The sequence below is a fragment of the Podarcis melisellensis genome (genome assembly GCF_964234715.1).
Source record: "Podarcis melisellensis genome assembly, chromosome: 10".
NCBI classification, from domain to species: domain Eukaryota; kingdom Metazoa; phylum Chordata; class Lepidosauria; order Squamata; family Lacertidae; genus Podarcis; species Podarcis melisellensis.
In genome coordinates, this window is record NC_138542.1 from 33,971,591 (window position 1) to 33,990,260 (window position 18,670).

At 40.5% G+C, this 18,670-nt stretch overlaps 1 protein-coding gene across 8 annotated transcripts in view; it reads right to left on the bottom strand.

Annotated features, from left to right (window-relative positions):
- Nucleotides 1-1,144: 1,144 nt before the first annotated feature.
- The window catches only part of KCNC2 (potassium voltage-gated channel subfamily C member 2), an 88,189-nt gene continuing 70,663 nt past the window's right edge, over nucleotides 1,145-18,670 (bottom strand). For 2 of the 8 annotated variants that reach the window (XM_081928038.1, XM_081928039.1), the window contains exons 3-5: nucleotides 10,051-10,978; nucleotides 5,585-5,752; nucleotides 1,377-3,503 (exon numbers count right to left, since the gene is read on the bottom strand). In XM_081928038.1, the coding sequence (XP_081784164.1) occupies nucleotides 3,367-3,503; nucleotides 5,585-5,752; nucleotides 10,051-10,978 (1,233 nt within the window). In that variant the 3' untranslated portion in view covers nucleotides 1,377-3,366. Of the gene's footprint in view, nucleotides 3,504-5,584; nucleotides 5,753-10,050; nucleotides 10,979-18,670 lie in introns of all 8 variants that reach the window. The other 6 variants (XM_081928041.1, XM_081928044.1, XM_081928040.1 and 3 more) reach the window with 6 other exon arrangements.

Sequence of the window (18,670 nt, forward strand, 5' to 3'; positions counted from 1 at the left end):
ATATATGGGAATTACAAGTGAACAGTATAAAACAGGGCTAAAAGTTAGAGGTGGGCATTAATTTGTTTAACGGGTAACAATTAGGAGAGGGATGAGCTTCACCCCTCTTCCCCCTTCCATCTGTCTCTCCCCTTTCATTAAACCAGGGGACATTGGTTTACTCCCGAAATAATTTGTGATGCAAGCAACAGTTAGAATGGCCAAGCACTCTTGAACTAGACAGAAGGAATGAGAAAACAGGGAACTAAAGAAAGATGATAAGCCACATTGTAAGGTATGTTCCAACCTCCTCCCTGGATCTTTTGAATTTTATTCTCCATTTCTGTTAGTTACATGGCCACTGGCTTCTACCAGGCTTGTGCATGCACCTTGACATGTTCACAAAAATGTCTACAATACAGAATTTCAGAGGTGGGAAAGGTCCTTACATTCAAAATACCAGGGTGACACACAGTTTCTGGAGAAGGTCTTATTGAACAGGATGGAGAGAATGTAATTTATTACACAGTACCCGGCTACAAAGTATCATAGACATAGAATAGACTTGAACAATTTACCACAAAAATCACAAAAAGGTAAAGAATATCTCTCTTATGCAAAATATACATTTTTAGGATCTATTTTATATTTTATATTTACTGATGTTGTTTCTGTGATACTTTCAATAAAAAACCTATAATATTTTTACTGCCAGTATTTTATTTCTCTCAATACCTAAAGTCTGAGGTAACAATGAACTAAAAAAACACACACGCTTCTATAGAACTCTAGACAAAGACTGTGGTCTCTCTCTCTCTCTCTCTCTCTCTCTCTCTCTCTTTTCTCTATTTTTACTGTTTATGTCTGCAGTCACATATTTCTTATCCATTTCAAAAGTAAACCAAAACGTTGGCATGTTCACTAGTATTCATAAAAATATAGATATGGTGAACCGAGAGCATAAAGACTTGTAGCAAAATCCCATGCCAGTAACGTTCATGAGTTACAAACTTTGCAAAAATACAGTTGTTATGAGGAAACCTATGACAGACAGCGTTTACATCACTATTGTTAAACATGTGTGCCTCTGTATGATCCACAGCATAACCTACTGTAGGGACCAGGAAGAATACACAAAGAGGTGTGTCGGCCTTTTTTTTTTCCCCCCGTGGAGTCTCAGAGATGATGTCTTTGAATTCAGCATCTCTTCGCATAGATGACTAAAGCTGATATTCCATGCACACACAACCTATGTACAGCTGATTCATCAATAGTGACTAATAATTGTGTCTGCTGGCGGCAGCAGCAGCAGTTGGAATTGGTCCTTAATCCCCATAACAAGCTCCACTTCCATAGGAAATTGGAAGGATCTCTTCAAGGCGGCAGGTGATTATCAGGACCCATTCAGGAGGAGCAGTCTCTTTCCAGTACAGTCCTTGGTATGGCTAAATTCCATTGTCCCTTTTTCAGCAGTCAAAAATCCATGATAAATTCTGTATAACACTGTAGCCAATAACAGCAGCACCAGATATTAATTCCTTTGCTAGAAGCTGTTTGCATATTAAGTATATACATTACATTAATCTATATCTGCCAGCGCTCTTTACCAAAACTAAATCAATGTACATCTCTATGTATCAGAAAGGTAAGTACTGATAAATACATTCTTGTACAAGAAATTTTCACATGCAGTTCATGCTAGGCTATATACAGAATAATATGTTACATGGTCAAATAGACTTCTTTTCCTAACAAAAATAAACATACAAAAATCAGGGATTTTTCAACAATCTCAAGGATTTATTATGACACTGTTTGATTTTCTTTCTCCCCACCCCCCTTATATTTCTAAGGCTTTTACGTTGCTGGGTGTTTTCCTCACCAGCCCAAAACGTCGTAGTTGCGACTGCATTCATGATGCTGCATAAACAAGGCTGTCTTGTTTTATTGTAAAGAAAAAGCTGATGTAGGGGATAAAGTCTCAACACAAGAATGAATGCAGATTGCTAAGGGTGTGGGATTGAAGCAGGAGCCCTATTGAAATGGTAGAACCGTTGCTAAATCCCACACTCGGGGGAAATGTCAAAGTAGTGCTCACTAAAAGGATATCAGCTTACACTTGAGATATGCATAGATACATATATCAAAAAGTGGGGGGAAGAAGGAAATGCATTTAGCAGCTAATCTTATATGAAGGGAGCATTTTTGAAAAAGGCAACTGTGCTTTATGGAGACAGATGAAAAATACAGTCAGACAGTCAGCCAGACAGACAAACAGAAACAACATATAAGACAAAGCATCTTTAAAAAAATATATGACGGAAAGAAAATTGTGAAAGCTTGGGAGTTAGAGGTTTAAGGCTGGTCAAAAAACCCTTTTGAAAACTATTGCCCTCCTAATACCTATAGCAAAAAAAAAATTAAAACTCCAGTATACTTCTTGCTTTTACATGGCACTCAGCCTCTGAAAATGTTGAAGAACCCTGCAGAAGAGAAATCACTATAGGGCCAAGCAGAACTTGCTATCTTAAAATTGCAAGCCTGGATGGTGTTTACCTTTCTTTCATGTTTTGTGCCTTCCCCAAGCCATTAAGAAAGAGATCTGGCTTCTGCTTGCGTGTAACCAGTAATGACAACCTCTTTGCAGTTATCTGTGTGCAAACAACCGAAAACATTCAGAACTCTGATACATCAGTCCAGTACCAAAATTAATCAATCAAGAAATAGATATTATTGGGGGGGGGAAGTTATAAATAAATAAAAAGAACTAAAAAGCAGCACAATAAAAACAGCCCAATCCCACATGCGGACCTGTTGGTCGTGGATATTTTTTTTTTCCTGATTTCAGCAAGATGGTACAATGAATAAAACAACAAACCCACACAATCCAGAGCCATCTGTGGTCTTGGTTAGTCTGCAAGACGGATTTCAAGTGATGGAGACAGTATGGTCCATGCAAATGATCAGACTGAAGTCACATTCTATGCAATCAAGACAAGATTCCAGACATCTTCGAGATGGGTTAGAGTTGCAAGAAATGGTCCAATGGAATGGTTATCAATTGGAAGCACATTGGTTTTACTGGATCTCCCTGAAAATATGCTTATTTATTTGTACTGGCCAGTGAAGTCCACTAACTGTCCTTTTATTGCTGTGGTAAGATAGGACAAAATCAGGTGCAAGGTGAGGGGGGAATCTACTTTAGAGGATCTTATAAGCAAAATTGGGGTCTTCAGCTACCCAAGTGGCATTGCTTGCTGCTGACAGTTATATCGCACAAGATTTATACTTGTATTAGTGGAAACCACAGCTAATGCTACACTTATTTCCGTTAGGTGATAAACAGCACTTCAGTTAAAGCTATGTAGCCAGCTGATGCCATCTGGTTTACAAAATAGATGGGATGGGAGACCGAGAGCGTCTCAGAGGACAAGGTGAGCTGTAGGGTGATGTTACTGGAGACAGTCTCAGGGCATTGCCTGCCATGCCAGCTATGTTGTTTAAACTTCGGGATTTTTCGTAGCCTTTCACGAGAAAATGCACAGAAATCAGTTGAGTTCAGCCAGAAAGTAGACAAACAATACAATGCAATGCAATGTAATCATTCTTGCTCATTGGGTTCTAAGAGAGTAGGATGCTAAGACTGTTTACAACAACAGAGAAAAACATAAAATGGTGCTATTCTTACTAATGACATTAAATGAATTCAGACCAACTACATACTTAATTTTGTTAAGGCCAATGAGCTGGGGGTGTCTACTTAGTGCAAGCCCAGTGGTTTCAGTAGAACTGCAATGATAGCATATAGAGAATGTTGTACTACAATTCAGGGTGATAAGCAAAACAGATGAAGAAAGCATTTGATATATACAGGTATATAGATAGATATATATATATTTGGTGTCAATGCCAGTTCTTCATATTTTAAACCACAATCATTTCTTACCTAATTTTATGAAGTTATTTTGCAATCATAAATGCAGAGGAATAAATTATGTATTGTTAAAAAAGCTCCATCTCCAGAAGTGCTTTGATTTAGCATCTGACGCTCTATCTAATACTATTTAAAGTGTGTCTTGTTTGCAATATTTAACTGATTTGCAATTCATTAAAATGTGTTATTTATATGTAGGTTTTTAGTGATCTGTGCAGTACATACTATTTTCAATCCAACTGATATTATAGGAACAAAGCATGACTTCTTTTAAGCCTAAAATAACTAGAATTTACATATTATAGAACAACATTCACCACTAGCGTAGAATTCTGCACCCCTAGACATTTTCATTTCACAGATACTGTACTGTGAAAGTGTCTACTTTTAAAAACAAGATATGGGTGCTTTATTTAAGCAACAGAGCAGCATTACTATTTAATGTCACAGAGTGTTGGGCATGGAAAGAGGACCTCGGTTCTTACAGCACACTGAAAAACCAAAACTGTGTATTGGCCTTAATCTAAACATGTTTACCTGAGAGTAAAATCCCATTTATCTTCATGGGGCTTCCCCATACACACAGACAGAAAAGAGATAGAAGCACATCTTGTTTAGGCTAGTGGTTCTCAAACGGGGGAGCCAACCCCATGTGGAAAGACACCCACAATTTAAGCACACAATTGCTGCAACTACTACCAGTGTTTCCCAAAACAAATACAAGAAAGATGACTGATAAAGCTATATTTTTAAAAAACCCATGTATACACAGCTGGTAGGCCGGATTGGACTGAAACTCAATAATGCATGTATGCAGTTGTTCCATAGCTTGCCATGGGAAACAATTATTTAACACTGGCCTGCCTGCAGCAATATTGTGTTGGGTAAGTGGGTTCACCTTTAGCCTATTAACCTATGGCATCAAAGCCTCACATTTCAATGTCAATGTTTTCCAAAATACTAAGTGTATTGCACATTAGGGCTCTGGCGTTTAGAACTACAGTGGTACCTTGGTTCTCAAACTTAATCCATTCCGGGAGTCCATCCGACTCCCAAAACCTTTCAAAACCTAAGGCACGGCTTCCAATTGGCTGCAGGAGTTTCCTGCACTCAAGCGGAAGCTGCGTCAGAAGTTTGACTTCCGAAAAACGTTTGCAAACCGGAACACTTACTTCCATGTTTGTGGTGTCCAGGAGCCTATTTGTTCAGGAGCCAAACCAATCGAGTACCAAGATACCACTGTACAATACATTCTTAACTGAACCATCCTTCTAAAATATTACTAAATTAAACTAATGAGTCCTTAACTGGAATTTAAGATATCCCAAAGCAATTTCTAAAGAACTGTTATGAAAGTGATTTCATGAACATGACCTAAATTACATTTATCTATGCACAGGACAGACAAATGAAACCATGAATGATACACCTATCAGAAACAATGCAGACATATCTTTGGATGGATTGATGAGCCAAGACCGTTATTTAAGAGGAAGCAAGAAAAGGACAACTGAAGAAGAAGTAGTAGAAGAAGAAGAAGAAGAAGAAATGCATTAGTCTGAATACAATGTTTCCTCTATAGCATTTGTTCGCATCTCCTTCATTCCAGGTTTGTTTACTCAGAAGAACAGTGCTGGATGAACTTTTATAGTCTAATGAAAGAGTCCATACCTTTCCTGATCCCTCCATCAGTAGCACACGCGTAATCACCTGCTGTCAGTAGGAAACATGTTCCCCCTCTTCTGTTTTTGTCTCTGGTACTAGAGCGTCTGATTGGTGGGAGCCTTTCCACAGGTGACAGTGGCTGCTCACTTTCTGTACTGTCTTCACCTGATAACACTGGTTAAAGCACCATGCCCATTTACATAATATAGCCAGAGAGGAAACGAAACATCACAAACAACTTGCCTGACAGCCTGTTACTTAAGTTAATATTTATTTATTTATTTATTTATTTATAAAAAACTACTAGTTCTTGAATTGGGTATGGGAAGAGATGGCCCTTCATGGTCATTCGTTAATATAGAAATAGAACAAAGTTGCACATCTGTATTATTTGGTTAAGGAAAAAAATATTTTGATGTTGATTTTTGGCTTTTTAAATGGTTGCCATCTTCAATATTATACTCATTGCTTCAGTACTTAAAAACAAGTCAGATTTTGCTGCCAAATAATAATAGTAAGTACTAAATCTTGAAATACAGATGGCACACTCATATCCACTACTAAAATAAATTCACATATAACCATAGAATAGCTTATTCAGGTCTACTGTTAACTAATATATTGGGCGCTTACTCAAGAGTAAGAGACCGTGCTTGAGTCGTGCCTTCACATCAGGCAAGCCCAACTTGAACGCAGGTGACAAACCATGTCCTATGGCCTGCTAAAAGCTTGATGAACCCCTTTTCTTCTGTCTTCCTAGGACTGTTTTGCAAACCATAGTACACAGCTTGCTGGGTCACAAGTCATGCAGGTCTGCTGAACATTATTATATGAGTATCACAAGACTAAGTGGTCCTTCACTAAGAAGCACACAGGGTGCCATGTTGGGTTAAGGGTAAAGACAATGGCTCTCCCTTCCACATGGCACCAAGTTTAGGAAGGAATCTTCTTGCTTCTCTAATAGTGCATGCACACACAGAGGTAGGCATGGATCAGTCTGTCAATTTTGGGTTCTCTCGGTTTCTCCTTTTTCCCGTCTTAAAGTTCTCCACATTTCTGCAGCCATTTGCATTTTTAAAAAACAAAACCCTCATGGAAATTCATCAGCATTTTAGCACACATTTCTACTAAAATGCACAAAATACAGAGCAAATTTTTGCAAGCAGATTCCCCTTATATAATGCATTTAGGTTTGCTGTTTTATGTGTGCAATTTTATGCACAATTCCCCCTAATAAAAGCATGCTTGTACATTGTTTGGTAGGAGAACTGAGCTGCAAAAGTGGGAGAGGTGTGATTGATTGATTGATTGATTGATTGATTGATTACTAAATTTATATCCCACTTTTCCTTCAGGGAGCTCGATATGGCATACATGCTACCCACCCACCCCTCTGTTTACCCTCATAATAGCCCTGTGAAGCAGAGAGGCAGTGACTGGCCCAAGGTCACCCAGCGAGCTTCATGGCTGAGTGGGGATTTTAACCCTGGCCTCTTCCAGATATTAGCCCAGCACTCTAACCACTACACCACACCAAATCTTTGGAAGGGTAATTGTGCTTTGGGCTGTGTATTGGTTTGAGAGTGTATTGGTTTGAGGGTGATCTGAACAGCCCTAATCCCTTCATGTGGTCTGGCTGGCTGCAGCCTAGGCAAGGATTAGCAAACCAAACATGGTGTGTTTTACTTTCCCTTTAGTTAGACTCATGGTGCTTAGGCACATCCCTGTGTCCATCTTAAAAGCTAACTGTGGCAATACCTAATAAAGCTTGGGGAGGGGGAAGTAAAAACTCCTGCCGTAGAGCAGCTAATAGTTATTAAAATGCCTAATCCCTCTTTAAACATCTGCAGTTTTTGATTAATAGGCTCTTTTATCATGATAATAGGGCTTTTAATATTTCAGAACAGTGATCTATTTTATTACTTTTAAAATGCTAACCATAATAATTCTAGAATTTAAAATGGGGTTGGGAAACCTGTAGCCCTCCAGACACTTCTGTCATCTGTGACCATTAGTTATGCAAACTGGGGCTGCTGGGAATTGGTCTGTCAACATCTGGAGAGCCAGATGTTAAAGGCACTGGAAAGGGAAAAGACACATTTTATTACCTTATTGTATGTATATATTTTTCCCCTTCTCAAGATTTCTCTTTTTATAACCTTTCCCTACCACTGCCATGTAATTGAACACTGTGGACTTCATCTTGACCTGTAAACAGGGTGGCCCTTATCACTTTGGGAGTCGTTTTGGTAAGTACCAATCAAGCACAGCATATTCCAACCACTGTATCTAATCTCTTCCAAGATTCTTTCATACTTCCCCAAATGTTCAAATTTAGTATCCCCACCCCAAACCCCAGGAAAACCCCCAGTATAAACACTTTTGATTCATTATCTCCAAGGGAGTTTGAAATTAGCTGTAATAGATGTGGAGTCATAAGAGCACCTACTTTCATTGATATCCTTAAAAGACAAATCACTGGGACCATAAATCCAGAAAGCAGCAGTTATCTCTCTCTCTGCATCTCCATTATTACTTTGATTTATTTATGTTTAGGTGGGGGGAGAAGCATTGTGAATCATTACAGTAATTGATCATTTAAACTGCTGGCAACCAAAATGATCAAGGAGGGTGATGCAACTCTTCTATGGAGGGTTACAATATTTGAGGATCCTTAGTTTGGAAAATAAATGCAGGTAGAAAAGGGGGAACCCACAGAGATTATATACAATTATGCATCCTACAGAGAAAGTAGGAAAAGATGGATTTTTCTCTGTTTCATAATACTAGAATGTGGGGCCATCTAATGAGGCTGAATGCTGAAAGATTCGGGACAGAAAAAAGCATTTATTCACAGTGTGCATAGTTAAATTCTGGGATTCACTACCACAACCTGTAGTTTACAAGGAATTAAAACAGATTGGAAGGTACGGCTATTAATGGCAACTAGCCATAATGGTGACATACTATCTCCAGGGTTGGAGGCAGTATACATCTCAACACTAGTTACAGTCGTACCTTGGAAGTTGAACGGAATCCATTCCGGAAGTCCGTTCAACTTCCAAAACGTTCGAAAACCAAATAGTGGCTTCTGATTGGCTGCAGGAAGCTCCTGCAGTCAATCAGAAGCCACGGAAGCCCCATCGGACGTTCGAGTTCCAAAAGAATGTTCATAAACCGAAACAATCACTTCTGGGTTTGCAGCATTCAGGAGCCAAAGCATCCAAGTTCCAGGGCGTTCGGGATCCAAGGTACGACTGTACTGGGAATCACAAAGGGAAAGTGTCTGCTGTTCATGCCCTGCCTGTGGACTTCCCATTTGCATCTGGCTGAACAGGACACTGGATAAAAGGGCCTTTGGTCTGATTCAGGAGAAATTTTATGCTTCTCTATATTAAATATAATTATGAAAAGTCTCTAAGAGTACAGCACCATGGCTGCAATGCTATACGTACTTACCTGGGAATAAGCTCCACTGAACTCAGTGGGACTTACTTCTTAGTAGGCATTTATAGAATTGCACGGTTTGTTAAAATCTTGTCCATGTTGTAACCTCTGCCTACAAGATGTGATGTTCTAAGCATCCTAACAGGGGAAAGCTTCAAATGAAATTCAATGGACCTCTTGCTTCTAAGTAAGAAAATTTGGGTCTAAGCTTAAATGTAATTTCATGAGCTGTTCCCTTAGATCGGGGGGGGGGGGTCATTCCAATCTATGAAAAGAGAAATGCTCTCCTTGAAATCTAGAGAACCCCCTTCTGTGTTACTTGTTGCACTGAATGTAGGCCCAGATTAATCATCCATGTTTAAATGAATGTTTCTTTATACCACTTCTAATATTTCATGCCACCAGTGTGGCACAGGCAAAGCAAACAAAAGAGACACAGCAGACAGAAGAGACAAACACCACGCAAAACGCCATGAAGTTCAACAAAATGGAGGCACAGCTGTACAGGAACAGGCATGCAGGAAACAAAACAAAACATTGTACAGTGCAACAGGCAAAAGAAACTGTAGATGCCGCCAGTAAAACAAAAGAATTATGAAGAAAGAAGGAAAATTAAAGGAAGCTCAGCATTCACAATCAGTGCTTTTTTTTGGAAAAAAATTAATAAATAAATAAAAATGAGGTGTTGGTACTTCTATCTTGATAAAAGTGCTGCGGGTGCCAGCACAAAATGGCTGCTATGGGCAGCAAAGAAAAGAGGTGATTGTACTCGGTACCATTGAGTACTGTCACAAAAAAGCACTGTTCACGAAACACCTAGCGAACACTACAGATCAGCAATGCACAGATCTGGGAACATCGTTCTTATGCTGTAACTATTTTGCCATCTACAAGACTGACATATACAAACAGTGAGTGAAGGGAGAGGTGTGTCAACTACCTCCTCTAGCTGCAGAAAGATTCGATGCTTTCTGACGCCTTGTACTGCCAAACATACCAGACATGCGTTTCGGACGGTGTCCTACCTGATTTATTGTGTTCCATCAGCCGGTTGTCTCTGCCCAGGCAGACTTCCCCCTGTGTGCTATTGCAGGCTGTGTTCAAGTCTGTCTTGCAAAATGTAGGGGAGCTTGCCTGAGGAGCAGGTGGGATGTGTTTCTTTCTCTTTCTCGGAAGCTTCTGTTTCGCCATGGCCAGAGAATAGTACATTCCAAAGTTGTTGACAATAACAGGCACAGGCATGGCTATGGTCAGCACCCCAGCTAAAGCACACAGAGCACCCACTAACATCCCTGACCATGTCTTTGGATACATGTCTCCATACCCAAGAGTGGTCATGGTGACCACAGCCCACCAGAAGCCAATGGGGATGTTTTTGAACTCTGTGTGTTCGCTAGCAGAAGGGTCGTTGGGTCTGGCTCCTATTCGCTCAGCATAGTAGATCATGGTGGCAAATATCAATACTCCTAATGCCAAAAATATTATCAGCAGCAAAAACTCGTTGGTGCTTGCTCGAAGCGTGTGACCCAGCACCCTGAGGCCTACAAAATGTCGGGTGAGCTTGAAGATTCGCAGGATTCTCACAAACCTCACTACCCTGAGGAAACCAAGCACATCCTTAGCAGCTTTGGAGGACAGCCCACTGAGGCCCACCTCGAGATAGAAGGGCAAAATCGCCACAAAGTCAATGATATTCAAGAGGTTTTTGATGAATTCAAGTTTGTTGGGTGAAAAAACAACGCGGACTAAAAATTCAAATGTAAACCACACCACGCATACTCCTTCAACATACGTCAGAGCAGGGTCCGTCTCTATTTCATACTGCAGAATCACCTCAGAACCATTGATGGTTGGCTCTGTTTTGTTTTTGATGGTGTTGAATGCTTCGTGGGTTTCCAGGCAAAAGGTTGTGATTGAAAGTAGGATGAAGAATAAAGAGGCAAACGCAATGAACTGCAAAGAAAAATAAATTAGACACGTATCAGAATCAGAGAGTTTTTAAAAACACCAACATAATGAGAAGCATCATGTAGCTTAACTTATAGCACGCTTGAGTGCAAAGACTCCCCATCAGGTTGCTTCCAATAAGATTGATATCAAGAATTCACCTGCTGGTCTCCCCAGTTGGAACAGGCATTGTGGGCAATGATCTGGACAAAAAGACTTTTTCGGAGTAGCTTTTATTGAGTAACTATAGTCAAGGCTTAAATTAAGCCAGAAGTACCGACTTCATTCATAAACTCTCTAGGAAGTAACCGAAAATTATTGCCAATGCCAAGGCTTGTCCATATTATGTTTAGTTTGCACAGTGTCTCCACACACACCCTCCATATATGGGATTAGAAGAAATAACTTCTGGGACAGAGCATGTGACAACTATTAGTGATAACTGATAAGCAAAATGAAGGTTCCTGAATAACATTGTTTATGTAAATCCTCTGAATTATGTTCATTTTGGCTCTTGTGTATGCAGTATAGAGTCCTTATAAGGTTTCTGGAATGGTCTAATGAAGCATCAGTAAGGAAAGTTGCTGTTTTGTCTTTATCTTCTCAGGAAAAAAATATAAAAACCTTTTTAGTGAACTAAAACATTTCCTTATTAAGTGCACATCTAGCATTCCTGCAACAGAGATGGCAGCTAAGAAACATGTTGTAATGCTACTGATGAATATCATGTGCTCAGCTTCTACCACATTACCTTAGCCAGCATTGATTTTATGAACTTCAGGATGCTATGAACTGCCTGAAGGGCTTAATCACAGATGGCAATTAGACCAAAGGCCTATCTAGTCCAGCATATAGCTGCCACAGCTGCCAAGCAGATGCTTATGTCAATACACAGGATGTCAGCAATCAAATATTATTTCTAAAGTATCCTGAAGGCTCATGTTTCTTTATAATATGCATATAACACTCTGGAGAACTCTAGTAAATGTAGAGAGGTCCTGAATTTGAATAATGCATGTTGGTGAGATTCTCAGCAGACTTCAGGTACTTTTACCACAATGCTAAGCCTTTCATTCCTTACTACTTTTTCACTGAAGCTGTGTATTTCTTCACACACTGCACATCTGCAGTGACAGTGGGCGGCAGTGCTCACTTGGCCTCCTACATCACCTCAGGGCATGAAAATGTCCTTAATCCCTAATTAAATTAAGATGTGTAGGCAGTATCCAGTGAAGTAGTGCCAGAACAAGGATTTCCACTGTGCAAAGGAACGTCCCTTCCCTTTCCCCATGCATCTGCTCCAGAGGTTTGGGAGAAAACCCATCCCAGATTTAGTAGTATACAGGGAATGAAGAGCAAGAGGAAGTTGGTTGGTTGACCCAAAGTCCTTATGCTAGTGGAACGAGTTCTTAGGATACCACCCATAGACTAAATTGGGACAGCAGAAAGTTAATTCTCCAGTGAACCCATTTGCATTGTTATCCCTCCAGGTAATATAAAATGGAAGCACCTTGGAAGAGACAGCTGTGTGAAGAATATTGACCTGGTTATTTATTGTAGGTTATTCCACCTTTCAGAGGACGCGGGTGGTGCAGTGGTCTAAATCACTGAGCCTCTTGGGTTTGCCAATCAGAAGGTCAGCGGTTCGAATCCGCACAATGGGGTGAGCTCCTGTTGCTCTGTCCCAGCTCCTGCCAACCTAGCAGTTTGAAAGCATGCCGGTGCATGTAGATAAATAGGTACCGCTGTGGCAGGAGGGTAAACAGCATTTCCGTGCACTCTGGTTTATGTCATGGTGTTCTGTTACACCAGTTTAGTCATGCTGGCCACATGACCTGGAAAGCTGTCTGTCGACAAATGCCAGCTCCCTCGGCCTGAAAGCGAGATGAGCGCCATAACCCCATAGTCACCTTTGACTGGACTTCACCATCCAAGAGTCATTTCCTTTTCCTTTTTACCTATTCCACCCTTATATAGACAAAGTCCTAGGCTGTAAAATGTTTCCCAGAACCAGCTTCACAGAACAGATTAATGTAAACCCTTCAAAGCTCAACTGTCACCTGTACCTGGACTAAACCTCAACCTGGAAGTCAGAGACAACTATGACTTGCTTTTAATTTCAAAGAATTGGCAGATAAAGAACTATAACAATGACAGACTATAAACTTTGTATATAATTAGATTGCACAAGTAGAAAAATAGTAATATTACTATTTCTGTACAACATCTTAAAGGATGCATTTATCTCTGTTTCTTTAAATACATTTTTGACATTTCATTTTAATTATTGCAGAATGCAGACCTAAAATTAGCTTGCTTAAGCTGTTATTACAAAGGGCACAGAGTAATAGATAATCACTATAAAATCCACAGAGCATTATTAGTAATTACATTAAGAACTCTCCCCAAAATCTGTTTAGAGCACTCCTAATTTTAACACAATCAAGTAATCACAACCATAAATCCAGGCCACACTTCATAAATGCTTAAAATAAAAATAAAACTCCAGAGCATTTCTTTATTTCTAATTTTCACCTCAGGGTGTTTTAAAATTCAAAGTGTCTCTTAGTCCCTGCTGAACTGGGACCATTGCATTCAAGTGCTGCAAAATACTGAACTGGTCAATGCAGGAAGCTCATAAAGATCAAGTCACAATTAAGTTGCAGGAAATGAGAGCCTCGCTGCTTATTAGGAAAGCCTTTTCCGTATAGTTAGCTGCTTTCTTGAAAATATACTGCTGTAATCTTGGCAGAACAACAGACTATAAAAGTGCCTATGGAAGCAACAATGCAACTCTTTGTAATATTGAAAGGACATGAGTGTAATCAACATTCCACATATTTTGCTGAACTAAAATGGAATCCAATGTGTATTTTAGCTCACCCAGGTGAAACTGGGCTATTAGGGGCAAAGGGGCAAAAATATGGAAACTTCCACAAATTGTAGGCTGATCCCATGGTTCCGCTAGATTCTTCTGGCATAATGCCAATGTCGCCACAATCCCGTTCACTCCTGACAGCAAAGCGGAACAACACCAAAAGAAGCAAGAGAAAATGTAAATCATCAACAGACTGTTTTTAGGGATCTCCTATTCCCCACGCAGAGCCACAGGGGCCTCCTAACAAAGCATGTTCTCCCTAACAGAGAGCACGTGTTGCGGTTGGGGAAACAGGCCACCCTGCAGTGACTAGGCAAATTTGGTAAAGGAACCCAAGCCTTTAAGTGGTTAAAATTGGGTTGCTGGGGAGTTTTGATTGTTGCCAATTTGGAGGAGGGATCAGAGACTTTAAATACTGGGGCCAGATGTTGGACGTTCTCTTGGCCGTTTTGCATCGGATCACCCGCCCTCCCTCCCTTTTATAGGGTGGTTTTTTCTTCATTGCTTGACCTTGCTATGCCTGTCATGGGGTCGTTCGCCTTGGTGTGGGGGCCTGGTAGGAATTTTGCCATCTGGCTGATTGGCTGGTGCCATTTGGTTTTTGCCTACTGCGTAGCAAATCGTCACAACTTGTAAGGTTGGCGGTTAGGCATTGGTTAAATTGGTGCTTGGAGGGGTAAGTGCCTATCCCTCCTAATGATGCGGAAAGGGAATTCCGTTAAAGGAATCCAGGAGCTTGCCATTCTTTTCGTCCTTGTCCCCGGAGTCGGACTTGGGCCGTGCAAGCCCCAACGGAACATGAGGGTGAGAAGTGGGGACTGTTGCCCAGCTTCACTTTCTCCCCAATACTTGTTTCCCACGCTGGATTCCGTTGGTGTACGGAAGGGCCAGCTCTGTCCTTGAGGGCAAGGACAGATAGTCATAACCAATGCCTAAGCAACCACTCACAATTTTTGTATTTAAATAAAGTTGTGGCCAAAATTATGCCAAAAACCTTAAACAAAAAATTATGTGTGAAGTGTGAATTTTTGGTGGGTGGCATTGTGGGACTCAACACGCAACTGTCAGCACCTTTAATGAGCTACAGTTCCCAGGATTGTTTGGCCTAAGCCATGAATTTAGCATCATATGATACTCCTTTAAGAGTACAGAACAAATGAGGCCTCTATCTGTTGCCCTTGTAAAAGAAATTCAAAGGAGACCAGTGTATCACTATCACCATCACCATCAAAGTGACTGCACTTCCTGTTCCACAGTCTACCAAGTGATATCCTGAGAACAGAAGGAAGAAAGGAAGGCCATAGGGATGAGATGTTCCTAATTTTGGTAATAGAACAGTCAATAACCTTGCAATCTTATCCAAACCAAGCTACATTCTTGGCATGCATATATGGGATAGGAAGGGAGGAAGACACAGTTTCTTATTGGAAACAAATATACACATTATGTTTTTAAGCCCTTCATTCTGGCAGCACAAAAGCGCTAATATTTTATTGGACCTTCCTAATTTATTGTTTTTCTGTTTATTGTAGTTTTTTTATTGTACTGTGAACTGCTTTGGTATCCTCTGAATGAAACCTGGTATACAAATGAAACCTGGTATACAAATGATTTCAATAAATAAGCAATCATAATTACAGGAAAGTTCATACAAATTATAATCACGCCAACAAAATGAGATTTATCCTTGCCTACATTGCATTGTGTCTTGGGACTCATTCTCATGACCTTTTATGCAGCTGTGATTTTGAGTCAACCCGTGCTACTTTTCTGCACCATAAGCAAACCTCGACATGGATAATATAGTTATTATGTGCTGTTGTTTAAGGACATGTTACATGTGTCTTTTTCCCTCCCACCCCATTTTGGAAAAGCAGCCTTGGAGGCTGATACCAGGAGTGGAAGTACAGCAGGAAAAACTGCATCCCCTACCCCACCCCCAAAAAAACCTAACCCAAGGTGTTTTTCTCCTGTGGGTGGAAAAGTGATGGCAATTCCATTTCTCCTCCCCATGGGTGTGAAAGCAGCTTTGGGTACATGCTAATGAACACAAAAGAGCAGAAAAGAAAGATGTAAGGATTGAGCAAGCCCATCCCTCTTGCACACTTAATTGTAGCCTCTGAGAATGCTTTTCATCTGTTTAAAAAAACACACACTAGGGGAAAGAGGCATGAGTGGCTTTTCAAGTAAGCATAGCCAGCTGGTGGGGGGAAGGTGACAGCTCAATTTCAAACTGCTCCTGGAAGTCAACATAAAGGTAAAAGTAAAGGTAAACGGAACCTTACGTGGCCGACTCTGAGGTTGCGGCGCTCATCTCACTTTATTGGCCGAGGGAGCTGGCGTACAGCTTCTGGGTCATGTGGCCAGCATGACTAAGCTGCTTCTGGAAAACCAGAGCAGCACACGGAAACGGCGTTTACCTTCCCGCCGGAGTGGTACCTATTTATCTACTTGCACTTTGACATGCTTTCGAACTGCAAGTTTGGCAAGAGCAGGGATTGAGCAATGGGAGTTCACCCCGTCGCGGGGATTCAAACCACCGACCTTCTGATCGGCAAGTCCTGGGCTCTGTAGTTTAACCAGCGCCACCCGCGTCCCTAGGAAGTCAACATCGATGGATTAAAAACTAAAACGGCCACATGCTGAGAAAGTAGTAAGAATGTGGCCACATGTGCACTCGAGCGGCTTCCGTTGTGCTCATACTGGGATGGAATCTACACACGTATATAAAAACGTTGTGAAAATGCTTAAAAAAAAACGTTTTGAAAAATACATTGAAATTGCCATAGCTCACTGTCGCCATCCAGTGTCACGTTTGTACATTGCACTTCACAACACACTTAAAATGTTCTATTTGCAGCAGTATAGCTGAGTCCTGGGTCAAAGCAAAGTCACTTTGTTAATTTAACTGGGATGCGTGTTGTGCAACATTGCAACCATCACCTTCCATCACCTTTTCGTTTTGAAATGTGTACCACTTCAATCGACTCAATAAGATGTTTTTTATTAAGGATGAAAATAAGGGTGATGATTTAGGATGGATGACACATCGTCTTTCATTTGGGTCATTCATCCAGTGTGATGCTGCTTACCCATCTATTCCCATCTGTGCCTGTTCTGAAGGCAATGAACCTTGAGCATGAGTCATCCATGTTTGTTTGCATCATTCAGCAATAGGGCACAGGTGGAGTTGGTGCAGCTGCTTGCCCATTGTTCGCAGATACTCACAAATTAGCCTCTTGTTTCAGGCTACAAATGATAGCGCTCCTCAACAATAGTAATGGTAGCAGAAATAACTACTTGGGATTTATTTATACGCCTACATAGGATCGCCATGAACCCTAGAACAACCTTGCAAGGTTGTATTGTAACCCTGAATGCAGATGCAGGGCTTACGTAAAGGCCATCCATGAAGGTTAAGGCTCCGGTGAAATCTGAACAAGAGACTACTGGAATCGTGCCTCATAGCCTTGCCTCCCAGAAGAACTCCCAACAAAAACTGGAATGATATTTCCAAGAAACACTTAAATGCTAGACAAAAACTTATTTTTGGTTGGAATGATATTTCCAAGAAACACTTAAATGCTAGACAAAAACTTATTTTTGGTTGGAATGATATTTCCAAGAAACACTTAAATGCTAGACAAAAACTTATTTTTGGTTACAAACAGATATATTTTAACTGACATGTACAATGTCCCTATGCAATTTATCCTGGCCATTTATGACGACATTGGCAGAAACCCAAACTGCTCTGTGGAAATCAATATAGCTAGCTTTTATAGCAGAGGTCTGACTGGTGAGATATGGAATCCAACAGCTTTCTTAATATAGGATCAAAAGTCATGTAAATTCCAGTGGCAAAAATTATTCTACCATTATGGGGGGGGAGGGTGGGCTTGAGAACAGCATGAGAGGAAACACAGGGGCCTTCTGGGTTATAGGGGATTCAGCAAAAACTGACTCCATTTCCTTCCACTGGTGGGATCCTGCACTGAATCAGGATCCCTTCTATCAACAGATGAGTTTTTCTGCTTGCAGATGCTTAGCTATAAGCAAGCCTGTATAAACAATATATAAACTCTGAAGTGCAAAAGCCTTGTGGGCTACATGACAATTGCTATTCGATTATTCTCCTGCATGACCATTGGTTTTAGATTGTTATATAGCAATTAGAAAGCAGACTTTTTCAATAAATATGAGAATTAAAAAATTAGAGCATTGATTTAAACCTGGAAAGTATAAACCGTATGAGATCCGATGATGAATTAAGTGTATTTTAACAGATCTGCAAATTGACCTGTTGACACCTTTCTGTAATACCAGTAGTAGCATTGCCAAAGACCGCTTACCATTTTCGGCAGCGGCAGTGTGTTGGATCCCTTACAAGGCAATGGTAATGATGAACTAACTGCTCGTCTAAACTCGTTGTCTCCTTACCTACTATGATTATTCTGTTTAGTATCCTACCAAAAAAAAGTGAAGCTGAATTATCGTAGGGTATACAAGTGCAGAGTCTCAGAATCACATATTTTGTTCTACATATGATGGGGATGTGTCAGCAAGGCTCAAAACACAAACCTCAAAAAGTGTTCCAAGAAAATTGCTTCATTTATTTGCAAAGCACCCCAGCTTGTCACCATGGCTCACACATTTTTAGTCCCTGCACAGTAAATAGCCCAAAATGCTAACCTTCATCTCACCATTTATGGGCCATCTGTGAACTGCTCCCAATTCCCCCAACTACTTGGATTCACTGACTGCAGTGTTGAAAAATCCCTGGTCACCGAGAAATGTGATGCTGACAATCAGAAGTGTGA